Source organism: Simochromis diagramma, unplaced genomic scaffold (assembly GCF_900408965.1).
Source record: "Simochromis diagramma unplaced genomic scaffold, fSimDia1.1 OVJJ01000205.1, whole genome shotgun sequence".
NCBI lineage: Eukaryota > Metazoa > Chordata > Actinopteri > Cichliformes > Cichlidae > Simochromis > Simochromis diagramma.
The window spans coordinates 18,291,280-18,317,169 of NW_024386782.1; the positions used below are offsets into that span (position 1 = coordinate 18,291,280).

Below are 25,890 nucleotides of genomic sequence, written 5' to 3' on the forward strand. Positions count from 1 at the left end.
TACTGACATCTAGTGGTGCAGTGTTAAAAACTGTATTTTTAATGTGTACGTTTTAACCCAGTCACGATCTTTTGTTTTTGGTGTGTAAACTTAACTAAGCCTTGGTGCTTAAACCTGACCATAAAGCAAGTGATAAAGAAAATAAATCCGGTTGTGAAAACAAAGCAACACAAAGTGCGAAACACACTGGAATAGAGAGTGATCAAAACTTACTTCAGCATCACCCGTTCGACCTGCTAATGCTGACTTGATCGCACTGTAAACGAGGACTGTTCTTCCTCAGCTTCTCATACTGCTGCAGTTGGTGCTTCAAGGCGCTAACATCAAAGGACATTAAGGTGGCAGTAGAAATCCCATCTTGTTCATCCAAATACCTGGCAAAATATGTTTGCTCCTATGATGCATTCATTATTTATTTGTAATGAGGATAAATTGGCCCTGTAACGTCAAATATTTATCATCTTTTTACATTTAGAATGCATTTTTAAATAGCTGTCCCCGTGATTTGATCAAACTACAGCTTCTTACTCGTCAGCTCAACCTATTTTTCGCTCCTGTAATGCTGCTGTGCGTGGAGCTGCTGCTGTTATGTTTCTATGGGCTATCATCAGTAATAATCTCGACTCTGTCATGAAGCATCAGCTGCAGTGCTCATGAGTCAGCCTTTAATCTTTGCATCTGTATCAGTAAAAGCTACCAACCCAACAGGATCAATGGGAACCTTTAAGGGGGAGAAAGAAATGCACAAATGAGCTCCTTTTAGATAAAATGTGACAGCTCATTCCACTAATTGTTGCGCAGGAGTAGCTTTGGCTCTTTTAAACCCTCACACTATAACTCTGGACAAACAAATGTCTGCCAGAAAGCAGTCCACACCCCAGCATGCCCTCAAGTCCCTCCCAGTAGTTCTCTGCAGGCATTTGAACTCTGTGTGACAGACACACGGATAAATCACAACACCTATTCCTAAAACACAGCACTTTAGGACCTTTGAATAGAGCCATATTTCTTGAAAGCCGCTAGGTTAGCAGTAGCAAAGTAAATGGCGCCATCTTGCGGCCAGTGGCTTGTTTGCACAAAGTGGGCGGCGCTAATGACGAAGGCGAACTCGCGCTGCTTCTGTGTCGTGTACAGGAAGAAAGTTGAAGATGGTCCGCGCGGAGCTGGCGGCTCGTCTGAACGACAGAGAGTACACAAACTGGCTGAAAGCGGGACGCTGTCTGCTCATACTGAAGGATGGCCTCCTCCCGTTTACCGACCGACACATGAGGGCTTTCCACGGAGATCTGCTTAATCAAAGCGCTGTGCTCCGGAGCCCGTGCAGGGATTCATGTAAACCTAGAGGGAATAAGGTGTGCTTCGTCATTTAATGCGCTGGTGCCACTTAAATGCCCTTACCTGTGGCAGGTGATCAACCACAACCACTATGAGCTTATTGCCACCTTTATTATAGGCCGTGTGCTCTCAGTAGATCTTCAGCTTATTTTTATTATTATTATTATTATTGTTGTTGTTGTTGTTGTCGCACTAACTCACATAGGTTTTAAACAGCAAGTATGTTTATGTTTGTGTAGCTGTCGGGATGCAAGGTGTGTTCAGAGTGGCAGAAGGCGATCCTGAGACACCACAGGCAGCCTGATGTTACAGTCAACTGGGACAACTGTTTCCCTCCATACTGGAGGACAGACCATTGGGAGGTGGCAAAGGTAGGAAGCACATAACAGCCAGCGTTATGAGACGCAGCTGTAATATGAGCTGCTGCCCCAACTTAGAAATCTGTGCAGAATCTGTGAGGTGCATGTTTCTGGTATCTAACAGTAAAACTTAAAAGTAAACAAAAAACTAAAACTGTGTGAAAAGCGTAACTTAAAAAAAAGTAAGTAAAATAAAATTGAGTCTTGGTGGAACTTTGACCTGCTAACTAAGATAAAAATAAAAAATATAGAGGAAGCTTTATTTTTTGGTTAGTTTGGCTTAAAAAAAATCTTATCACAACTTCCCTGATGAGGCTTTGCTGGATGTGTTTGTGAGATTCCTGATGTTAACAAGACTTAGTCAGCTTATTAAATAATTAAAAGGACTAGAAACTGAAACTAATGACAACTAAAACTTTAAGCATTTTCAAACAATAAAAAGCGAAACGGAAAGTAACTGAAATGAAAGTGACTTCAAAACAAAACTTCGAAATGAAAAAAAAAAACGAAAACTAATTAGAAAATACAAAGCTATAATAACTGTGCCAGCGCAGGGCAAAAACATACAGACTCACAGTGTTTAACAATGACACAGTTCTAATGTTGCTGAAGTGCAGGCTTTCAGATTTAATTTAAGAAGTTTAATAAATGTATTGTGTGCTGTTTTTCCTTTTCACCCCTTTGAATGTACAGGAAATCAGCTTTATTGATTTGCTTTTGTAGTAAAATGCACTTTTGCTCCAGCTTAGACAAAGGATTTGAAGTTGTTTGATAAATGGTTTTATTTTCTGACACATAGCCAAAGTTTGCCGCTGTACTGCAGACAGTTCACCATAGTAATTATACATGTAGCCGGTGATCGCTGAAGGCATCAGGAACTCTTTCCGAGCGTCACACAGGCTCTTTTGTGTGTGATGAACATGTCCTGCATGATGTTTTCTTGTTAGTTTATGACCACATTAGGAGGCAAAAGTTCTGACATGGATTTTTGCATTGGGCAGCTGTTCATAGGAACTTGAAATTTACAGTCAAAAAGGCATTTTTGTAACTGAACTTGCAGCTCGTCATTGATTACACATCACTGTAAAATAGGGCTGTGCGATATGACCAAAATCTCATATCCCGATATTAAGACATCTATCGTTCGATAACGATATAAATCACAAAAATGTAACATTTTCTGTAAATTCTGTGAATCTCGGGCAGCTCGACTTGCAGGAAGTGTTTCCAGCTGCGCGTCATGTAGCTGGAGTCGAGTGTTTTAACCGATGCATGAAACTATACATTATTAGACATAAGTTGTAACTCCGGCCGTTTACTTTGTGAGTATTTATTACACAGCGTGCTGCAGGGAAAAGCCTGTTCTGACGTTTAAGTCTAAGGTTTATTTTTTAGCACCTGGCGGCTCCTTTTTACTTCTCATCCGTAAATAATCTGCTCTTTCACGTTATTCAGTTTATTTTGAAAAGTCTCAACAGGATCTTGAGCTTTATTGTGAAAGGTTTATGTGGAACATAAACAAGCGGACACGCGATTGTGTTACTGTCATTGTTGCTAACCACAATGCATAAAAACAGGCGCTTGTCCGTCTGTAGTGTGGTTATATTAAATATAAGAGAAAGAGGGAACTTTAAGAAATTAATATAGCCACTACAGTGACCATCAAAACGATGAAAAAATATTGCCATAAACAGTTTATTTTGCGACACCACGAAACAAACGATAGCGTAAAATGAAACGATAGACGTTTTTATATCGTCATCCGATATATATCGGCCCTACTGTCAAAGTCTGCAGTCAGGAGCCACCAGAGCAAAGAGAAGATGGTGAGTTTCAATGTCTTTGCGAACCATTCGTTGGATTGGAGCTGCTTAACAACATTATTCTTGTTATATCTTGAAGTACTATGTAATAACAACAATTGACTTTAAAAGTAAAAAAAAAATGTAAACATTGCATTTTGTAAAAAGATGCAGAGTGCATGGAGCTAATGGCAGCCTCTTTCTCTCTGTCTGCAGGCCTTCATGCCACGAGGTCAGGCGAAGGTGAAGGGTGCGGATAAATGCGACGCCCCTGCTCTGCTTAACCTGATCAACTACTGCACGTATTTCTCATTCGTGGATCCAAAACTGGTCAGAGAGGTACTCACTGATTTTTGTTCAAACGGGCACTTTTCACGTTTTCTGTTAGTCATGTAAAAACGTTATACTTTTTTCCAATTTAATTCAGTTGTTGTCTTATAATTTTCCAGAGTTGTATTCCTGCTATGGCTGGTCAGATTGATTTGAAAGGGTGTGATGATAGTTTTAACCGGTACTCTGTAACGTGTTCGTTTGCTTCCAGGTGATCCGATGCAGGAACGAGCTGATGCATTCTTCTGAGTACCGTGTGACAGATGATTGGATGCAACACTACTGGACCGCTCTGAACCACTTTGTGAATCAGTTCAGACACGTACCTGAGATGGCAACAGTTGGAAACAAAATAGACGAGGTAAGCGTGTTTGTGTAGCGCCACCGCTGGAAATGCCCTGTGATAGAAGCGAACTATTGTCTGTGTGTGTTTGTGTTCTGTAACAGTTTCTGTGTATTTTTTTTTTCCTAGATGCTGACCCTCAATTTGTCAATATATGTATCTGGTTTGGATCAAATGGATTCTGGTGGCTTGGGCGATGGATTAGAGGCTGATTTTGTCAGCCATAAGGAGTCTGGTGCTGATGTCGGCCAATGGGAAGCTGAGTTGCTAGAAGAGATGCTGCAGGAGCTGCTGCATGCTGCTGATGAGGATACTGATAGCCAGACACAGGTGGGAAAAGGAAAGAAGGCCTTCCTTCATTTCTGTTTATGCATTTTACACATAATGCATAAAAGGAGTATGTTTCATGACTTCTGCTGACTGCTTCTTCTTTAGGACACAGAGCGGCTGAAGAGTCTGGGAGGGTTCCTGCAAACCAACAAAGATCTTAATGAGAGGTTCTCTGCAGAGCTGCAAACCATCAACTCTCTAATGGCCAAAGAAAAAGGAAGAGGAGGAAGTGAATGAGGAGCACTTTGTGTTCTGTGTCCGTGTATATACTTAAAATAGTTTAACTTCAGAACTTAATCTGAAGGATGAGGGCTTTATATCTAAGCACAGTGGGGCTTTATTTTTAAAAATGTTATATTATAATATTTGAAAAAAGTCTTTTGAAGTCTTTCCGGTTTTTTGCACATTTTTCAGTCTTAACTTTCAGTTGATTGTAATAAAAAATGGGCACCTTATGAGTCATTGTCAAAACGGAAATACAGAAATGGAAAGCTGTAGTTCACATGACGAATAAGTGTTCTCTTCCTGTCTAAGCTAAAAACAGCTGGCAGCTGGGCAAGGGAACATTAGTTTATTTGGTGTCTTAGGTCATTTGAGCTCTTTTTCTATTTTAAGCCATAACTTTAAAAGATGTACAGAAGTAAAATCTAAATAAAACAATAGTTTTTAACCCTCAACTGTGAAAGGCTGATGCAGTATTGTCATGACCCAGCTGGGCAGGAGGTTGGTGTAGACAAACCAAGGAGAGACGTAGGATTTTAATTATTAAATTAATAACATAGTTTGCATCTACCAGGAGGCTGAGGGGTAGAGCTGCTAGCTGCTAGTCTTTTCTCTCTGGAATGTGTATATACGTACATAAAATAGTATTAAAGTGCAGTCAGAGTGCTTGTTTGGATATATGCTGCCACTTGCGACAGGATACAAATCTTTGTATTTTATAACTTGTGTTTTTCTGGATTTTTGGTTGATATTCTCTCTCACCAGTAAACTGGAAAAACAATTTAAAAAAGGAAGGAAGGGAGGAAGACGGAGTACCCAGACAGAACTTTATTTTTAAGGCCCCCACTAGATGGCAGACAAAACATCAGAAGAAAAAAGAAATTCCAACCCAAATCTGCAAATTGACTTAAAAAATGGATGGTAAAGACTTTAGAGAGAGACTTGGTTTGTAATTTGCCAAATTCAAACTGTACTTAATCAAAAGTGATATTTATGGATCCAGGTTTATCTCAAACTCGGGTATCAGTGCACTCAGGACGACGCCAGCACAGAGCAGCCGACAGCCACCACCTGCTCTTTTAATCTTTTATTCTATTTGTTTCATAAGCGTGTGCTTTATGATGGCTCTGCTGTCAGCTGTGCGCCCTGTGTGTTGACACATGCATGCGAAGTAAAAACTACTTTTTTCTAATGTGTTTATATTTATGCTTTAATGTGAGTGAGGCTCTGAGTGTGGGCCTGAGATATGAGTAGCGAATGAAAATAAGACTGTGGTTAGAAACCACATACAGATTTCCTGTTTCTACTTTGTGGCCAGGAGACCACTCGTAGCACAGGAGGTAAAAGCAGTTGTAAACAACTAATCCGGGCTGCTTGAGAGCGAGGGGGTTGTTTTCTTGGAACCTCCTAAATAACGTCTCCACTGGCACCTGGCTCTTTCAGGTTGAGAGGGTGGCTAGTGAACTTTCTTCTTCTTCTATTGGGAAACGCTTTTTAATCATGACAGCTATGCTGGGGACAGGAGAGGTATGACAGGCCTAAAAATCTCTCTATCACTCACAAACCCTCCAGAGAGTGCAGATATGCACGCTGTAGCCGTCCAGTACATGGGTAATCTAAACAGGAAAACTTGTGTGGGGACCAGTGAAAAGGTGAAAGTGAGGTCTGTACCATCTGACATGTTGCTGATTCAGCAAGAGTCCAAATACTCATCCGGTGGTCCTAGGTAGAGGATTTTTTACCAGGCATTATTTTAAACTATTCACGTCAGGCGATGGCAGGTTTCTCTTTTTTCTCTGTTTTAAACCCCATGAACATGTTAAATGCCATAATATGTGTAAAGTAATAAAATACTGAAAAGTATTTTCTAAATGATAAACATGTGCCATGCACAGCTCACACAGCATCACGAAGTGAAATGAGAGATGGATTTACATATAATTACCCCTGATGGGATTTAGGAAGATATCTGTAGGAGTTTTGACAAAGACAGTCATTGATGGGAGGAGTCTGACAGGAAGATAAAAATGAGATGATTTTTTTTTTAGGATGCCACTGACAGTGGATTATGTTGAGACGATTCACATATCTTCTGGGACAGACGGGGAACTGTGGGGACTTTGGGAGCACACATAAAGAGGAGATTGGAAAAAAATATTGAGTCATTATCCCACTGGACCCGATGTCATTTTTACTTGTAACAAGCAGTGAAGAAAATATATTCAGTATATATATAATGCATGTGCTCTTCTGGTGACCCATAGAAAGTGAGGAGTGCAAACTGCAGGAAAATATTTCACCAACATGAGCTGAGTGAATTCAGCGGCTGAAACAAATGTATGCAAAAGTGAATTAAAATGAGATGAAAATATACAGGTGGTTCTCATATAAGAGATCAGATTCATTGTCTTTACTGTGCATGCACATGCTAGTGACATGCTCACCTCCAATAAGGTCCAAGAACATCTTGCTTTACTGCTGCTTCAGAGGGTTGTTAATCAGTTTCAGCTGCTTCGAGGTTAATGAAATTAACAACAGGTGCACCAGAGGGGCAACAATGAGACAACCCCCCCAGGAAATTCATTTTTTTGACCAGTAAAGCATCTTAAGGAAACTGTTGTGAATTGGTGCTATATAAATAAAAGACAAATCCATCCATTTATTTTCTGTCATTAGGTAAATGGTGGGGTGCACACTGGATCTATCACAGGGCTGAAAGAACCAACGCAGAGATGGGGAGAACATGAAAACTGCACACAAAAGGCCCCAGCTGGATTCAAACCCAGAACCTTTTTGCCATGAGCCAGCAGTTCTAACCACTGCACTGCTTGCTGTAATTACAGTTTAAATGAAAAACAAAAACATTAGCATCTTTAATATGACGTATCCAACAATCACTCCGTATGCTTGCTGTTCTTTGATGTGTGCTACAGGCTGCAGTGAGAGGACTGGTGATGCTGATCTGCTGTTTGAACCAGGTGATGAGGGCGATCGTGGCTCAAGAGTTGGCAGCTCGTCTTGTAATCGGAAGGTTGCCGGTTCGAGCCCCGGCTCGGACAGTCTCGGTCGTTGTGTCCTTGGGCAAGACACGTCACCTACCGCCTACTGGTGGTGGCCAGAGGGGCCGATGGCGCGATGTGGCACCCTCGCTTCTGTCAGTCTGCCCCAGGGCAGCTGTGGCTACAACTGTAGCTGCCTCCACCAGTGTGTGAATGTGAGAGTGAATGAATAGTGGAAGTGTAAAGTGCTTTGAGGGTCTCGAAAAGCGCTATATAAATGCAATCCATTATTATTATTATTATTATTATGATGACAGCTCAAAATTATTAAGCTTTTTTTCAGCATTATGATGTTTTTAGAAATCATAATGTAGAGGTGGCTGTAGCTCAGGAAGTAGAACATCTACTAATTGGAAAGTTGGTGGTTCGATTCCAGTCTACATGCCAAATTTCATTGGGCAAGACATCGAAGCCCAAGTTGTTATGTGATGCATCCATAGGAGTATGAATGTTAGATAGAAAGCACTTACATAGAAGGCAAGTTGTATAGAGCGCTCAGGTAGAGTAGAAAAGCCCTCTTGGCCAGATTACTCTTAAAAACACATTTAAAAAAATGTCAACCAGACTTTTAGACTGTATAAATAAAAGATAAATAAAAATCACTTTGCTAAAAACTGATTGGGGCTTCTACCTTGTGGCAGAAATGTTGTTTGTGGCCCAAGGAGACTTCATATCATTCACAAGGGCCACATTTGACATATATTTCACATATTACATGCCAACGTGTTATTTGTGACACTTCAAATATGGACAGCCACTTCTTGCCAAGAACCGGAAGTCAGTTTTTGGCACAACACCGGTCCACATCAACCACTGAAACCATCTCCTCCAGTTCCCACACAGGCTTCAAACGTGAAGGTCCTCCTCCCTGTGATGTGGTGCAAACCTGAATGCTGCTGCTGAAATGCGGGTTGCACAGTTTTATGTGGCTGCTTTATGTTTTTCAGTCTGAGGCGGAACAACACAGTCGATTCAACGGGTCAAATTTTTACGGTTAATCATTATTTGCCCAGAAGCAGTCACGCCCAGTGAGGCGAGGGGAAATAAACGAAGAAATTGACTTCTTCTCCAGCGGTTTAATGGTGGCTGCTGTTCCTTAGTGCGACACCAGCGACACCTGGTGGAGATAGTTATCACATGCAGTAAACCCCACAAATCCCTTTTGCTGCTGCTTTTTAAAAATTTTTTTTTTATAGATGTTTCGATTATTATCGTTAAAGGGGAGCGTTAAAACAATAAAAGCAACTAACATGGGAGTATATACAGGCGATAATTTTTTTAAATATAAAAACGGGAAAATCCAACAAGGAAAATGCTCAAATCTGGAGTGAAAAAGGGGCCAATGAAGCTAATCAGGTTCACACATTTAAAGTGCTTGGTGAGTCCCATTCTGTTCTTTGACATAATTAACTATGCGTGATTATTATAAGATAAACGTCCAAAAAAACATGTGGTGATATACAGCTGATTTACACCACGTTTCATGAAAAAGTTAAGGTCATTACTCTTAATAGAATTACTGGATCTATTACAGTTGTGTTGCTGTGCTGTTGTTTGTGCTAATCGGTATAGCTAGGCTGCTCCTTCATGCTGCTGTTTAATGTGAATATGAACATTTCTTCGAAGCTTTTCTTTATTATTAAAAAAATAAAAACGCACTTCAGCTCCATTTTTAAGTTTTTTTCCACAAATAAACATGGTAGTGCCAAACCACACCTGTGATTGAGATTTTGAGTTTGAACCTGTGTATGCATACGTGTGTGCGTTATGTGTGTGGTTTATATATTTTCAGACATATATAAACTGTCTGCTTAAACCTTTTTTCTTTCAGTCCCAGTTGTGGCTCATGCACATGCACACATGTGTGTCAGTTCATTTCATCTGTATATACAGTAGCATTAGAAATACTCCTAAAGCGGTGGAACACGGCTGATTAGTATTTTCCTCTGTTTCTCTCTTTTGTGACTTGCAGAACAAGAACAACAATTCGAAAGGGGCCGAACAGCAAAGGAGAAAACAAACTTTCGCTTTTCAACAGATAAAAGGCATGATTCAGGTTAAAAAAAGTGCAAGAACGTGCGAAGTGCAGCTGCATGACACAAAAGTGTGAAAACCAGAAAGGCTTTTCCTGCCTCATAGCCTTTCACACACTCCTCTGCTGCTGGTGTCTGCTGCACTTTGGCAAAAAAGGCTCAGATGGGTTTCTGCCACTGAGCCAACATGGAGACTGAGGGGAGGCTGGTACAGTCAATTTACTATGGGAGTATTGGAAGTCAGGACACAGAGCGGCTGCTGGAGAGATTCGGGTATGATGGCAGCTTTCTACTGAGAGACAGCAGCACAGTGCGGGGGGCCTACTGTCTGTGTGTGAGGTGAGCTGCCGGAGGAGCGGTACAAGTGTGACCCAAAGTGCCAGTTTTCTCGTAGTTGTGCAAACTTATGAGTTTGCTAGGATATTTTTGATTTAATTATGTATGTATTTATGAGTACATATACAGAGCGCTGTGATATTAACTTTGTATTTCACACTGCAGATACAAGGGAGTAACAACTGACAGTCTCGAATGAGGAGATACTAATTACGCTGTAACAAATACCTTCTTGGTATTTTAAAATAAAAACTACACAAATGATGCTTTACTTATTATAATTAATGATTACTGTTGGATTGGTTTACAAGAAAAAAAGAAACCAGAAAAAACTCACACAGACACTGGGAGTGCGTGTAGACAAGCGTGCACACAGAAAAGCCGTAGTCCCACAACTGGGACACATTTTCACACAACTAGACTGAAATGTGCAAATGCTCTGTGAAAAACAAAGTGAAGCAATATAAATCTACAATTTCTGATATTTTAGATTAAAGGAGAAATGCTCAGTTGTTGTTTTCTCAGTTGTTGTAATGACTCAGTATTTTTAGGGGGTGTGGGGTCTATTATCGAGTATCTTAATCCCCGTTTCTTACACTGGGTTTTTGGGCTGCTGGTTGTTATGCATTTCAGTGATATGTGTTTAAAGGTAAGGAAAGCTTTTAGAGAGTGTAACAAGGTAAGTAAAGCTTATTTGTAGTGTGCTTTTCACAGACATGAGAGTCACAGAGCGCTGCACAACAATGAAAACACAATCAATATCGATAGAGAACTAGGTTAAAACAGAAGAAAAGAAAAACATACACAATAAAAGAACATCAACAGGAGTCCCGATTAAACAAAAAAGTTTTTAACTGTTTTTTAGAAAGCTCCACTGAGTCAGCTTAACTGACCTGGAATAATGAACTGTTCTAGAGGTCCTTGGAGTCACAGACTGAAAGGTTGTGTCCTCCCTCGTCTTCAGTCTTTTAAAATTTCATATTTTTCCATGCTGTATATTAAAAATTAGGAATAGTAATTTCCTACTAAACAACAGAACACTACGCAGAATAGAGTACACCAAAAATAATGCTTATTTAGGATAGTTAGGATGCAGCCTGCAGCCCCACTATGTAAGTAGGAAATAATTGACCATTTTTCTAAAACTGTTAAAACGATGCTTGTTACACTCGACAATTTGTGACACTACGTCATTTGATAAATGTTGCATTTAAATAGAACATTTCTAATATTTTATGTTATTTTATTTTATGCTAAATGTGGCATAAATAAAATTACCTGGATAAATAAAAGTACCTGGATTATTGATAATAAAAAAATATTATTAAATCAATTTATTTATTTAATCTTATCTTGATTATAACCACGACTTAAGTCCCACTGTGTAATGAAATGAAAAATTTCATAATCTCCAGTGAAGTTATAACTGCTATTATGTAGTACTTGAAAATTATGACAGGAAGTATTTAAGTTATACTTAGGTGAAAGAACTTCTGCCCCCATTTAAAAATACATTATAAGCCCTGTATGAAAACATAAGTAAAATAATATAAATAAAAAAAAAAGTACTTCCTGCTTTAAAACTTTACCCACAAGCTAAAATTGGCCCCTCTGATTAATATACTGATATTTTACACAGATCGATATCGCTGTTGCACCAATGTTTAAGCAGTATTTTATTCTTATACTTGACTGTGGATGAGTTCTTATTGGACTAAAATTTTCACAATGTCATCTCAGTTACGCAGAACCTGAAGCGATCTTTGTTAAATCAGAAAAGCATCCACATTGTTGCGTTCGGGGTGGGGTACAAAGTGCAGTTTTGTTAGAGCCTTTTAAAAAAACAAAAAAACCCCACAAACAAACAAACAAAAATACAGCAATCTTTTGCCAAATCTGAGACACTGAGTGTCACGGCAGGGCACAGCGGTGTGATGATGAAGTGGACCCAAGTGCAGACAGGGAAGGAGACAGAACTGTGTCTTTAAAAAAAATGAGCCAGACTGATTAAACACGAAGACCAAAACAAATCAGAGGCGAGCAGGGCAAAAACTAAAGTAAAACCCAAACTGGAAAAACTGAACTATGACCAATCTGTGATAACTATGATAACCAGAGATGGGCAGTAACGCGTTACTTGTAACTTGTTACTGTAATCCGATTACTTTTTTTAAGTAACGAGTAAAGTAAGGGATTACTATTGCAAAAACGGTAATTAGATTACAGTTACTTTCCCGTAGGAACGCTGCGTTACTGCGTTACTAAAACCGTGATTTTTTTGCGAGAATGTCTCATGACAGTGACGTAAGCAAGTGCGACATTCATGGCAACAGCTGCGTGCAGATCAACAATGGATAACATATCGAGTGCGGGAGAGAGTATGAGCGTGCAGCGTTTAAAGCGTGGAAGTACTGACCTTATTTTGAGTTTGATTCCATAAAAAGTGACAAAAACATTAGTGTCCGTTGTCCGTGGGAAGAAAACTTCTTTTTACAGCGAAAAAAACCCCTAAACTTCCGAGCAAGCACAGAGTGCGCTACGACGTAATGGGAAATTCACAGAGAAACTCGCGGATTCTTCCACTGACTGCTGCGGCACACCTGCACCAGGGTAAACCTCCGCCTACCCCACTCCTGCTTTACAGGTGAAAATAGAGCAAAAGGACCACTAGTCTTTGATTTTATTTATTTTCTGCTGTGTTTTACTTGCATCTATTTGAAAGAGTGAGTGTAAACACACACACAAAAAAAATTATGTGCTGGAATGTGCAGAAAATAGGTTTAAATATTAAACAAATTTCTTCCAGTCAGAGAATGTTGCATATAATAAAATTTTTGCTTGATGCATAAAGTTAAAAGATTAAAACTAATAAAACAAGTTTTAAAAAGGGACTTTTCCATTGGATTACATTTTGTATGATGGATTATGTAGAAAAAGTAGAATTGGACTGAAAGATCTATCGCTTTATCACCTATTCAGGTTGTAAATCGTGTTTTTAAAAAGTAACTAAGTAATTAATTACTTTTGAAAATAAGTAATCAGTAAAGTAACGGGATTACTTTTTGGGGGAAGTAATCAATTACTGATTACTTTTTTCAAGTAACTTGACCAACACTGATGATAACTGACACGAGCATTAAACAGGGACGTGCGAGAAAATATGATGTACAAGAACATGAAACCTGAACACGACCTGAGCAGAATACATGATGAAGGAATACAGATGACCCGACGATGACTAAAAGAAAACACAAAGACCAAATACACACAGAGGTGATTAGGGGAAGTGGAAACATATGGGGAAAACAGCTGACACAATTGAACATCATGACACAACAGGGTAAGGTACATTAAACACAGTAAACATAGAAACAAGACTTTCAAAATAAAACAGGAAACACTGAGAGATGTAGACATGACATGACATGACAACTAGCACAGAAGACAAGAACAGACTCACAGAAGGGGACATAGATGGGAACCTAAACTAGAATAAAACTCAACTAAATCCTAACTAATAATGGCAACACCAGAACTAAGCATATATTCAATATCATATAACAAATCAAAAAATAAAAAGTGAATTCAAAATGCCGGGTCACAGGCCCTGACATTGAGTCCTTAGTAATGCTGGTAGCTCTCTTATACAGGCAGCCAGCATAAATGTTGTCCAGACTGGGCTGTTCTCTGCAGTGTGGCTGGTGTCCCATACTGCGTATGTAGAAATGTAACAAAAGCTGAGTACATGTGGAGGGCGTTACGTGTCAGAAGTGCACAATACAATAAGCCTTTAACAACGCCCTCTATTAAAAATATATTTGCCACATGCCGTGACACAATAATTCAGACTGCAACCTTTGTTTTGCAGGGTGATAATACGATAAGCAACAAAAAAAGGAAAATATGACTATACACATCAATCAGATTTGCTCTGGCAACTCGTTTCAGGTTGTGAAACACACATCTGAAATCACTGAATCATCCTCCACCCCAAACCACATTTTGTGTCTCTTTCAGATATGCACTTTCAGATACACCAGATTTTAAAGAAAGTCATTCGGACTTAAGAATTGTCGTTTTTTGTGTTGTTGTTTTTTACAGGAAAGCACCGTTTGTTCACACCTACAGGCTCCTACGCTCTGCCGATGGCTGGTGCCTTCAGGTGGGGGTACACACAGATATAGATCACACACACACAAACACAACATAAGGCGGGAATTTATAGTTTTGTGTATGTGGGATTGTTTCTTTGATTAGCAGGATTCAACAGTCAGATCACCAACATTTAGGACTCTGGAGGCACTAATAGAAGGCTACAGGAGGACTGCTGTAGTTGGAATAGCCCCGCTCACAGATCCCCTGGACAAAACACGAGTACGGAACAGCTTGGGCGAAGGTATGACACACAAATGCACACATGCGCATATTTTTCCCTGCTTACACACACGGCCCATTCACCCACGGAGGCAAAAGCACACCCGTAAACTCATTTAAAATGTCTATGTTGACTCATAATCTATTTAGTCACCTCTAACACAGTCTCACTGATCTCCACCACAGAGTTTCTTTACATGGAAATGAACAACAGCAGCAGCAGCTCTGTGTACTGAGGCCATCGTGCTCTTAATCTCTCAGACGATCAAACCGACAGAAACCACAGCGCCTCACTCATCTCGTCTGCCCCTGTTTCTCAATTTCTTTGTGTATTTATTTTCAGTTTTTGTGTTGATTTAGTCATGGTTTAAGACATATTTTTAGTAGCCCGCAAACTGCTACTGAAAGATATTTAAATATTTTAACACACGCCATGAGTGGGAGCACTTTTTTGTTGCTGGTTTTTTGAGTTTTCTTTTGTTTTTGTTTTTTTAAATTTTATGCAGTGTCTTTTTCATCAGACCTACGTTCATCGATGTTTGTACCTTTTTGGGTGCATACATCAATGATTTCTGTCCAAATGGTGTCAGGCTTAATGTAATGTTTTATATTGTAGAAGTTTTGACAAGTGCTGTATTTGGATCAAGATTGTTGACGTTTCTTTGCATTCTGTCTCGTTGAGAAAGTCGTGTACAGTGAACTGTTTGATTTCTGGTTTATCGGTTTATGCTCGCTCATTGTAACGACGTAGCAAACGCAGCAGAGCAGGAAAGGCAGACCGTGAAATCTATTGTGAGCACCAAACTTTCTGGCGCACCGACTTTAATTGTTCATTTATTTTTTTTCATTTTCACACATCTCAATAACTGACAACATGTGATAGCAGGTCTGAAAATGACTTTATGGTGTGAAATCTGTTAAACTTATGCTACTAATTAAATGTTAATATATTTAAAAACTATCTCAGATCAGTTATAGGAGTTTTGTATAGAATTCTGTGACTGTGAAATGTATACAAACAGTAAATTCTGGGTGGAAATGTGGAAATTTCTTTTCTTATGGACAGGTAGAAGATGGATAATAAAACAAACAGAGCTTCTCGTCTTGCGTGAATCAGCTGCAACTCTTGCCAACACCTTCATTCATTAAGGGCAGTTTAAAACAAGATGCTTTAAAGCTAATACAGCTATTCTGCCAGTGGTTTTTCCCACTGATGCTGTGGACAAGCCTGCACACTTTCTTGTTCCTGTCAGACATTCATGCTGCAAAAGCTGAGTAACATAAACACGTAAAAAAAGTGTAACAGAGGAGGGGCAAGCATAAATGAGGTAATTAAAAAAAACATGTAAGTATGACAAGTAATTTCAAACAGCTCAAAAAATATTAGCATCCACTCAAATGGTTCCTGTACAGATTAGCAAGCAGTGTTTTTGCTAGCTAAAGATACAGTTGTTGTGTCTTTAAGGGAGAAAAGTAAGGTTAATGTGTAATAAATGTAATCTGAGGGATGACAAAAGCTGAAAGAAAGCGGACACAAGAGCTGTGTCCCAAATGTAGGCTGCATCCTTCGGAGGCTGCATTTGATGGCCGATTACGTCACAGCCAGGTGACGAAGGCTGTCCCAATTCGTCGACTCCTTCAAATGCGTCCTTCATTTCCCCGAATTTGAAGGATGGGTCGGGTGTGTCCTTTGTGGCCCACCATATCCCAGAATTCATAGCGCGGCCCGGCCAATTTCAGTTTCCAACGATGGTGGCTGCTACTAAGTTTTAATATTACTCTTATTAATCTTTCTGGGTCACAAAATAAACTTTTAACTTATTTTCAGGCGAGAAAGTAGCTGTGTAAACTTCAGATATCTGCTTGGTTTATCAAGACATCGCATATTTGCAAAAGTGCGCCGATGTTTTGGGAGACGTCTGTTACCCACCCGCTCAATAGCTTGCCGGGGGGTTCAATGGTCACTCAAGCCGGCAAGAGCAGCAGACTCCCGGCTTCATCGTTTTCAGATCCCCGCTGTCTTTCGCTACTCAGGTTAAACATGATATATAAGTCACTCAGATACCTTAAAAATGTAATTTTTTGGCTTTTTTCTGTGTTTTTTTTGTTCCAGAGTAAATCGGTTTGGCTGAGATCAAAGTTATTAGATTATTATATTAAATATAACTTTATTAATCCATCGCGTGGGTTTCTCCGGGATTTTCACACAGCTGAATAAATGTCAAACAGAAAACTGATTACACAAAAGTGTGAGACGGTCGAGAATTTACGCCAGTGTCCTGTTATATTTTAGATAGCAAGGAGCAGACAGACAAGTTTATTAAACTCTACTGACACAGCGGTGATGCAAATCTGAATCTCGGTCTTCGGAGGACCTGGCCCACGTAGGCCGCGAAGGCCGGATCATCCGAAGGATGCAGCCTATGTTTTGGGACATAGCAAAGGTCTGCTCCGGAAATTACGTGATAAATGTAAAGCTTACGTGTAATGTCCCACATTAAGACAGGAGATCTGTACACGATGAGTTGCTCTTAGTTATCTGATTATATCTTGTTGAAAATATCTTTTAATTAAAAAAATTGCTGCTTAATACTATTCAAAGCCCAGTAGCGAAAGGTTGATCTTCAACATGTAATAAAGGCAGATGTAAGCAGTCAGTCTTGCAGCCTTTATTTCTGCCTGCTCATGTTTCTAAAGCAGAATCGCTATGGCGATCGCCATGAAATCTCTTTAGGCCGGTGTGTGGAACTGTAGCCTTTCTGTTGTTAGCTGGTAATTATGTAAAGGTGGATTTAAGGTCATTTTACAGATTAGAAAAGTTATGTAAAGAATTAACATCTCCAATCAGTATTTACGCTACATGGTGGAAAAGTAATCAGTAATACATTGTGTAATACTTATACTTGTAATAGGTTCATGGCTGCTGAGCAGCAGGACTTCCTTCTAGAAGGAGTCCAGAATTTCAAATTTCTAAATTAAAAAGCTGATGATATTCTTTAGTTACAGTTTTGTTTTCCTAATTCCAGCTTTATAAAATCTTTATAATGTCTATGAATTGGACAGCAGCCATGGCAGCTAATATAACATTTTCCTATATACTTTACAATGCAGTAAATCCACCATGACCAGTAAAGACCAGAAAAAAGCACATGAAGAAAACACATTTACTGGTGCTCACAGTTCACAGTAGAAAGGTTTTGTGACTTATTTCTAAGTGACTCATTTTCCCACGCTACACTGCTACACCAGAATGTAGAGCTGCCTCACCTTAGCCCCTGGCAATAGTTTAGCGTATTTTTTGGACCATAAGGTGCACCGGATTATAAGACGCATTAAGTGAAACAAAACAGTCAGATAAGTCAAACTTGACTCGACTCATTCTTGGTGCTTCCTCCAAGTCTGTACCACTGATTCAATAATGTTGAATTCTCTTGCAGCTGCTCTATCCGGTCTTTAAGTGATGACGTGACGAATCCTGCTTCCGGGCCTAAAGTAGTCTGCATTTAATATGGCTTTTGTGTTGTTAACATGTTTAATGTTATGTATTTTCTTCTATTTAATCTCAAAAAGCTCCTAAAAACAGTCAGTGATCACTGTTGACCTCCCTCGGCTTTATTACCGCTAATCATTTATTTAAGCTCAGTTTTTAAAACCTTACGATGTAACTACAGCCCAGCCCATGCAGCAATATATGAATGACTAACCTCGTATTGTGGATGGATTATCTCAGTTGTTCTCCTGACTGAAGTTTGGTCCGTTTACAGCATCCCGCCATGCGATTACATTTGGTCACGACCACCGAGAATCCTCACGTTAACTTTTATCAAGTGGAAAAAAGTTAGTGTGTTTATATTATGCTCACATAGCTGTGTCGCTAGCGGTAACGTAGCACATCATTATATACCAGCTAGCCAAACTTCAGTAACCCTACAAACGTCACTGCTGTGTAGTTTTCTGTCTTCATTTATGTTGGAAGTGATAAGAAAGCTGAACGTTTGAATTTGTTTCCAAACTCCCTGTCAGGACATGCTATATTGTATTTAGATGGAAGCTAGCGAGCTAACTTCCTGCTAATTTCTAACTCCGTTAAATGTCATAAATTCCGTTTTCATGGATGCCTGGATGTTAAACTTAATTGTTACACTTGGTAGAGCAGAACGCTGATCATTCAACTCTCAGTGATGCCACAGTGATCGTTTGACTTAGGGACCTGCAGCGGAGTTTGAGCCCAGATACGACTAGTGACGTTAGACTTAAAGAACGGATTCCCATGTTGTTGCAGTATATTAATGCAACCTCGTATTGTGGATGGATTATCTCAGTTGTTCTCCTGACTGAAGTTTGGTCTGTTATACCCTGCGAGGCTCCTGACTACGGTAGCCGTAATGATCCAACAATCCATCAAGATCTGTGGCTTTGTAGCTTACCAATGTCATACTAAAACATTTTTTGACAGATTAATGAGTGCCGTGTACCACATAAAATTGGCTAGAGGTCATAATACATACAATACATAATACATAACACAATACATAAGACACACCGGATTATAAGGTGCACTGTCCATTTTTGAGAAAATGAAAGGATTTTAAGTGTGCCTTATAGTCCAAAAAATACAGTACGTGTTAATGCTCAAATACTCAGCGATACACTGACTATGTTGTGTACAAGTTTGAACTTGGCTTTCGTTTTGATCACATACTAGCCAAAACTATCTGGCATGCTATCACTAGACAAAATCTATTCACAAAAAATACCAACACAGAAGTTCCATCATTGTAGTGGTTGCCTCTACAGAGCTACAATTTCCCATGATCACACATTGATAGATAAACTTAAAGTGTGGTGAAAATCCATCTTAGCACCTCTAAGCGTCATCAGGTTGATCACAGTCTATATCTTGTTTTCAATCTTTACAATAACCAAAGTGCAAAAACCACACAATAGACTGCTGTTGTGTTTCTCAGCCTGCAACGGTTCAACATTTGTTTACTTTTCGGAGAAAATGGAATGTTTTGTTACTGTTAGACGGTGCGCTAAGGTAAGTATAACAGCTTCACATACACAACTGTAGTTTTAAGCATGTAAATCTCTGATACGAAAACAAGTATCTCCTGTTCAGAAATTCAGACTTCTTCTTTGAGGTTAACTTGGCTTTATTCACATTTTGTTTAAAATCCTCACATTTTATCAAGGCTGGCTTGACTCCCATGGCTGACCCATGTTCTTGTGTCCCCTTTAGTCCTCATCTTCTTTTTATTTTAATTTGCACTTTTAATAGTTCTCTAAATATACCATATTTGCTTTTCTTGGGATGCACTTAAGAGGCTAAACTACTCCAAATTCACCACTCATCTAAAAAGAAGGCTTAAGACGAATGAGGCTGTGTGAATGAGATTCAAAACAGCTAATGAATATTCATCCCCCAACCTTATTTCACATATTAAAAAAAGACATACAAAGTTAACCTTTGTGCTGTTGTTACATTGGTATGCACTCTTTATATGTATCAAAAGGTATAAAAGGTATATATAGATCTGAAAGGCTAGATTACAAGGCTATACATAGAAACGCATAAACACAACCTTTGCATGTATTTAACACCTGTATACGCCTCCTGAAATGAAATATCGTATAAGAAAAACTAGACAGGCTATACATTTAGATATAATGAAAGTCATCATTGTTGTTGTTCTTCTTCAACCTGTGCATCCTGTATTACTTCCCAGGGTTTTTCCCAGTGTCTTCAACCTCAGTGATCACTTCTTCAGGCTTAGTCGATGGGGTAGAATAGAAAAACTGGCAACACAAAACAGGAAACAAAGCTTTTAAATTTTGTATACACACATCTTTGTGGTTCGAAAAGTGTTAGAAATGTGAGCTTGTGTATTCACAGTCCACAATGTACTCACATTAAATGCATCGCTTTTTTCCAGGAAATATTTGTACTTTGCTGGGGGGCGAGGAATCGGAGGGAAAAGGACCTTAGTCACCCTAAAACACACAAGTATACACAAAACGATCCTTGACACGCTTTTAGTTTTAAAAGGGGGAAAAAAACAGATGCAAGGGAGGAAGTGTTTTATCTTGTATCTCCTTTTGCATTCTCCTTATTTGGTTAGTTAACAAGTCAGACCGGGGGATTTTTGCCTGTAGGTTGAAGAACTTTAGGGTGGATGCTGTGGTATGAAGAAAGATGCCATTCTCTCACTTCTCCTTTTCAACTTTGTTCTTTTTCCGACATTCACCAGTTTCACATTTAAAAATCATGACGAAGTGGATCAGAGAGACACAAACAGCTTAAAACAAAACAAACCAGTAAAAGGAGGAGTCACAATACCTCTGATAGCGCACAAACAGCAGCAAAGCCAGCAGGCCCATGGGTACTCCGAGACAAATGAAGACTATCACCACAGGCTTGAGCACAGAATCTGACTGTTCCATCGCTACAGATACACAACACAAAAGCACTGTTCATTAAACTGACATGTTGATAATTATAACACTGCATCATCAGCCACTGTTTCAACTACTGCGCAAGAAGACATAGAGGACTTACACGGTGTGACAGTGGGACTCCATTCACTCCAGTGATCTGATCCTGAGCAACGCGATGATATTCTTGTCCTCATTCTCACGCTATAGCTGTGTGAAGGATCTACACTTGCCACTGTATGATTTGTATGGTGTTTGGGTAGCCAAGATGTTGTTTTTTCCTGTTTTAAAGAGATTAATCAAAAAATGGTTAATCTCACTTTAACAAGGCCGACTGATAAGATTGCTCTGACTTTGGACTTCAATTAACCCTCTGAGGTCTAAGTATGACTTATCATAACCCTCTTTTTTAAATTGTTTTACAAAGAAACTGAAAACTGAGCTTTTACAATTTTTAAAGCTTAGTTTCTTACAATTAAAACACAGTTTTTATCTTGCAAGGACTGCACCTTTATCTCCTTTTTTGGCATCAGATTGTGGTTATTCTTTGCAGGTTTTCTGTACAGTCTGGGTTAAGTTGACACCTGCTGCATTGGCATGCCCTTAACAGCACTAATCATTGGTTTTTTTCCCCCCGTTTTTGCGTTTTCATATGGACAGAAACATTTTTCAAAGCAGGGGCAGCATTATTATTATTTTGTTTAAAAAAAATAGCCATACATATGGAGCCTTAGACCTCACAGGGTTAAAAAGAAGTTTGTCTTGTTCATTATTCCTGCCACACGTACAAAAAGAAAAAAAACAAAAACAGAATGTTGCATCTGGAATAATGATAGCCTGTGGTGAAGCGTACTGTACCTGATCACGTATTTCCACTTCATTTTCAAAACAGATAGGATTAACGGCATTTCTGGTGCGAGGCAGGTCCCATTTTACAATCAGGTTATCATTATTGAACGATGCAGAGATGTTAGCAGGTGGAGGAAGATGCTCTGTCACACACACACATACAAGCACATGATCAGTAAGGTATCTGACAACAACACAACCTAAACCTAACCTCAAGCCTCAGCTTGTGTTCTAAAAAGACTTGATTTGTGTAACGTCAGAACAGTTTTCCACTTTTCCTCAGTCCATTTTAAAATTAATGCCTGCTTTTAATGCACTGCAGAGACCTGAGAGCCCAAGGACCACAGGGGTCCAATATTGATTTTCGGCCGATTCTCAGAATTTTTGATGATATTATGTATCATATATAATGAGGTGTTTCAAAGTCACTGGGAGGAACATCATTCTGAAATTGTTCCACAACTTTGTAGACAAAGTTTTTTGCAGATTGGTGAACCTCTGCCCATCTAAACCTCTGGGAAACACTACCTCTCTTAAGAAGCTCAATCCTGTCACTGAGCTGTTGCCAGTAACAAAATGTTCTTTCAGCTGTTTCTTTTTATTATCCCTTACTTTTCCAGCCTTTTGTTTCCCCATCCCAAAGTTTGAGATGTGTTGCAGGTAACAAATTCAAAATCAGATAATAATTTTCCTGAAATAGTAAATCTGTTTAAAAATGTGATGTTTTCTGTGCTCTGCTGTGAATAAAATATGGGTTTATGAGCTTTCCAAACATTCCATCCTTTTTTACATACATTTTACTCAACAACTTTCGATCCCAACTTTTTTTGAATTGGGTTCATATAACTACTCAACACTGTTTGTATAGAATTACCTAGTGTGTCCATGTCATACACGTAGGTGTAAGATATCCAGTTGTGCAGGGACATGTTAAAATGTAAGACTACGCCTGATATTTCCCCACTGACAGTCAAGGACATCGATCCAACTCTTTCCGCAAAAGTACGGCTTAGAGACTTAATTACTGTTTCCTCATTACAGACACTGGAAGAGAGAAGTACAGAGTTAAAACAATGTGTAGCGTTCATTGTTCCACATTAAAATGAACCTTTAAAAAAATCATAATACCTGATAAACACAGAGAGCCGAGTATCTTTCTCTAAGGTGTTGAATGACCAGGAGCAGTTGAGCTCATTTGTTGAGTCGAGGAGGCAGATAAACGTCTCCTTTATTTCTGAAAGCTTTTTATGTGAAGTCTTCTCTGTTGAATTCTTTATGTTAACCATCTAATACAAAAATTTACAGTTTACAGTTTATTTAAATACCATGCACTGCGTCTGTGAGGTCATTAGAAAACAAAAGTGTTTATACAAAAGCTTATTCTCATTTTCACCTCGTCCATGTCTGAAAACTTCTGACAGAGATCCAAACCATGGCTTTCAGTCGCTGCTATAAGAAAACACACGTTTAATCTGCAGCACAAATTCTTAACTGATCAGAATTTTGTATTTGTTTTCTATAAACTGGGTTTTAGAGGAGTCCAGTTTTGATTAGCTTACTGTGTAAAGGAAGCAGGAAACAAAGTCAGACACCACCCAGATTAAAAAAGGTTAAAGTAAAATCATTGTTGAAATAAAGCTCCTGGTATTTCCTGCAAAAATATTTTGATTTTCACATTGCCAAAAGCCATTCTTCTTAAGCGTTTTTTTCCCCTGAGGACATGTTTGCATTGTGATTAATCATCCACCTACCACTTTGAGGGAACCACAAAACCAACGAAGTGGACCAAATTACAAGACGGATCGGAAACACAGCCATGGCCGACCTGAGTGTTTTACACACACACACATAGAAAGACAGAGACACAGATACACACTAATGAGCATAAAGTCTTCAGCCACCGTACAGTAAACACAGGAACGCCATTGTACCACTTTACAATGAGCAATTTCCTGTGTTTAATACTTCCCCTTTTTACATGCTTACTTGTAGAAGGTGGGTGCTTGTAAGGCGTCTAAGTGGGCACATAATCAACCACAAAGAAACATCTTTTCTCAGATGAGTCTTAATTCTTCACTAGGTTACAGTCACTTGTCCATTTTACACTTATTTATACAAAAAAGAAAGACTTGGTTTGGTTTATTCACTCTGTTTATATCTTCTCCCTCAAAAATAAAAGACAAGTGGACCCAACTATGACTCACTATGCTGGCGTAACGCGCTCTTATGAATTGAGGTAAATTCCCAAGTTTCCTACCAGCTATTTTATATTAAAAATTGTGTAAATAGCAATAATAATAAAGCCTCACCTTCTGCTGTCCCTCCTCTGTGTCTTGTGGCTCTCTGTGCTCTCGCTGCCTGAAGACAATGACACATTTCTGGGGAAAGAAGAAGCATGACGTCACATACTGTACTCAGATCCAGGAAACCAAGACTTTCTTTCTGTTTCTTCTTTTTTCTTCATTTGCTCGTAAAGCAGATCAAGCAAAGTGAAACAGGTCAACATCAATGCATAAATATTATCAGCTTCAACAAAGTAAAGCAGATCTATATCAACAAACTAAAGTAGATCAACATCATGTGGTTTTCTAATACAAACCACATAATGTTGATCTACTTTAGTTTATTTGGGTTAAACCACATTTGAGGTAAAAACAATAACAACTAGATATAATAACGAGACAGAATTACATATAACATCTTTTTGTATAAGATGTTGTCCCCCTGGTTCAGTCTGCTTTTTCTGTCTTTCCTCCACTTTTCTTTCTCTATATGTTAGAATCAGTTAGCTCACAATCTGCAGCTTCAGCCGACCCTGCAGAGATCCTGTGTTAATATCAACACTTCACCAAGTTCTTTTGATTCATCAGAGGCATCCGATGGAAGACAAAACACTGCTCAGTAGACCATTTAACACTTTATTTCTCTTTCACATTACTTCTAGAAGGGAGATGCGTCCTGCAAGGCACGTTGCTGCAGATCTCAAAATGGTGGTGTGCCCCTGACAGTTTTATTACAGTTTTATTACGGAGTTTTATTATTCCCTCATTCTAATCTAAACAACAGTGTCTCAGTAACTTTCCACTAGAGATGGTCCCCTCTTATCTACATTTTTCCCAGGCGAGCGTAAGCGAGAGTCTGCAGCGATCTACTCCACAAGGAAACATGGTTTCATGCCTTTATTTTTCAGGGCTGTGTCAACTTAATACTACTCTATATAACTTTATAACACTTATTATTAATAAAAAGCATAGCATTATTGAGGCACTGAAAAATTATTTATTCCCAACACCTGATACCTGAAGTATTCACTGGTGTGTTGGATGCCTGTCAGGGTTTTCCCACCCAGTTTTATGCCTGAGCAGGGGAAGTGTGAGGACAGTCTGCAGGCAGTCACTGACTACACATCTCCCTGTAGACAGTGTTTGTTGTTGATGGAGGCAGTATATTAAATAAGTGCTAAAGTCCATGTAATCCCTGACACATATTAAGTAGTCTAGGACAACTCAAAAGTATAGACCTAATGCTAAATACAGTGGCTGGAGGCAGGAAATGAGCGACAACAGTTATTATTTTGTGAAAAAGTGAAAATAAAATAAGACACATTTTACAAAATCCACAATAACACTAATAATAAGCCGGCTTAACAAAAACAAACCAAAGAAACACAGTCCCATTGAGCTCAATATTTCAGTTTGTCCTTTTTGGTCATTCGTCAAGTCAAGATTTCTTTTAATTTCAGTTCCTTTTTTTGTTTTGGTTTGGTGATTTGAGTTGTTACCACTTTGGTTTTTTTCAAGAGAGAATAATGACGTTCTTCAACAAGGGCTCAGGCTGTCTGGGCACAGGTTCGCCATCTCCATTCGGAGAGAATTCAGGAATCAGTTCCAGTTGCTTTATCAACGCAGACAATAAAAAAAACCTAGCCAAGATGAGGTATCAGCATGAACAAGGCAAGGGACACAGCCACGTGGCCTCTCTAGCTCGTGCTCCCATCAGCTTAACATTAAAATTTTCAAATTAAGCTACAGGCCGGTGGCTCTGACATCCCACCTGATGAAGACCCTGGAGCAACTGGTCCTG

At 39.1% G+C, this 25,890-nt stretch overlaps 3 protein-coding genes across 7 annotated transcripts; 2 read left to right on the forward strand and 1 right to left on the reverse strand.

Moving 5' to 3' along the window:
• The first annotated feature begins 1,114 nt into the window (after positions 1-1,114).
• Positions 1,115-6,584, forward strand: LOC120727888 (uncharacterized protein CXorf38-like). Of its 2 annotated transcripts, none has more exons than XM_040022492.1 (6): positions 1,115-1,352; positions 1,575-1,706; positions 3,713-3,835; positions 4,038-4,187; positions 4,299-4,499; positions 4,605-6,584. In XM_040022492.1, the coding sequence occupies exons 1-6, from the start codon at positions 1,149-1,151 to the stop codon at positions 4,734-4,736; spliced, it is 942 nt and encodes a 313-aa protein (XP_039878426.1). In that variant the 5' UTR covers positions 1,115-1,148; the 3' UTR covers positions 4,737-6,584. The 2 variants fall into 2 exon arrangements, with proteins under 2 accessions (XP_039878426.1, XP_039878427.1); XM_040022493.1 differs by having other exon boundaries at positions 1,305-1,407.
• A 728-nt stretch (positions 6,585-7,312) lies between these two features.
• Positions 7,313-15,566, forward strand: LOC120727889 (SH2 domain-containing protein 1A-like). Of its 3 annotated transcripts, none has more exons than XM_040022494.1 (6): positions 7,313-7,554; positions 7,655-7,699; positions 9,753-10,152; positions 14,251-14,311; positions 14,407-14,545; positions 14,710-15,566. In XM_040022494.1, exons 3-6 carry the CDS (start codon positions 10,001-10,003, stop codon positions 14,757-14,759), a joined length of 402 nt encoding a protein of 133 aa, XP_039878428.1. In that variant the 5' UTR covers positions 7,313-7,554; positions 7,655-7,699; positions 9,753-10,000; the 3' UTR covers positions 14,760-15,566. The 3 variants fall into 3 exon arrangements, with proteins under 3 accessions (XP_039878428.1, XP_039878430.1, XP_039878429.1); XM_040022496.1 differs by having other exon boundaries at positions 7,319-7,554; positions 14,410-14,545; XM_040022495.1 differs by lacking the exons at positions 7,313-7,554; positions 7,655-7,699 and adding an exon at positions 9,074-9,158.
• A 4,095-nt stretch (positions 15,567-19,661) lies between these two features.
• Positions 19,662-24,240, reverse strand: LOC120727890 (interleukin-5 receptor subunit alpha-like). Of its 2 annotated transcripts, none has more exons than XM_040022498.1 (10): positions 24,117-24,240; positions 23,559-23,632; positions 23,201-23,253; positions 22,936-23,093; positions 22,682-22,851; positions 21,817-21,950; positions 21,083-21,239; positions 20,864-20,969; positions 20,436-20,517; positions 19,662-20,322 (listed from the first exon to the last, which is right to left on the reverse strand). In XM_040022498.1, exons 2-10 carry the CDS (start codon positions 23,623-23,625, stop codon positions 20,242-20,244), a joined length of 1,008 nt encoding a protein of 335 aa, XP_039878432.1. In that variant the 5' UTR covers positions 23,626-23,632; positions 24,117-24,240; the 3' UTR covers positions 19,662-20,241. The 2 variants fall into 2 exon arrangements, with proteins under 2 accessions (XP_039878432.1, XP_039878431.1); XM_040022497.1 differs by having other exon boundaries at positions 23,201-23,256; positions 24,117-24,239.
• Positions 24,241-25,890: the final 1,650 nt, after the last annotated feature.

Bases quoted from the DNA above. Each gene is read 5' to 3' on its own strand.
- LOC120727888 (XM_040022492.1), top strand. From the start codon at position 1,149: ATGGTCCGCGCGGAGCTGGCGGCTCGTCTGAACGACAGAGAGTACACA. The intron at 1,353-1,574 runs GTGTGCTTCGTC...ATGTTTGTGTAG, and splicing joins GTAAACCTAGAGGGAATAAG to CTGTCGGGATGCAAGGTGTG. The intron at 4,188-4,298 runs GTAAGCGTGTTT...TTTTTTTCCTAG, and splicing joins TTGGAAACAAAATAGACGAG to ATGCTGACCCTCAATTTGTC.
- LOC120727889 (XM_040022494.1), top strand. From the start codon at position 10,001: ATGGAGACTGAGGGGAGGCTGGTACAGTCAATTTACTATGGGAGTATT. The intron at 10,153-14,250 runs GTGAGCTGCCGG...TGTTTTTTACAG, and splicing joins GCCTACTGTCTGTGTGTGAG to GAAAGCACCGTTTGTTCACA. The intron at 14,312-14,406 runs GTGGGGGTACAC...TTCTTTGATTAG, and splicing joins CCGATGGCTGGTGCCTTCAG to CAGGATTCAACAGTCAGATC.
- LOC120727890 (XM_040022497.1), bottom strand. From the start codon at position 23,625: ATGGCTGTGTTTCCGATCCGTCTTGTAATTTGGTCCACTTCGTTGGTT. The intron at 23,257-23,558 runs GTAGGTGGATGA...GTTTTCTTATAG, and splicing joins TTTGTGGTTCCCTCAAAGTG to CAGCGACTGAAAGCCATGGT. The intron at 20,970-21,082 runs GTAAGTCCTCTA...GTGTATCTGTAG, and splicing joins GAGTCCCACTGTCACACCGT to CGATGGAACAGTCAGATTCT.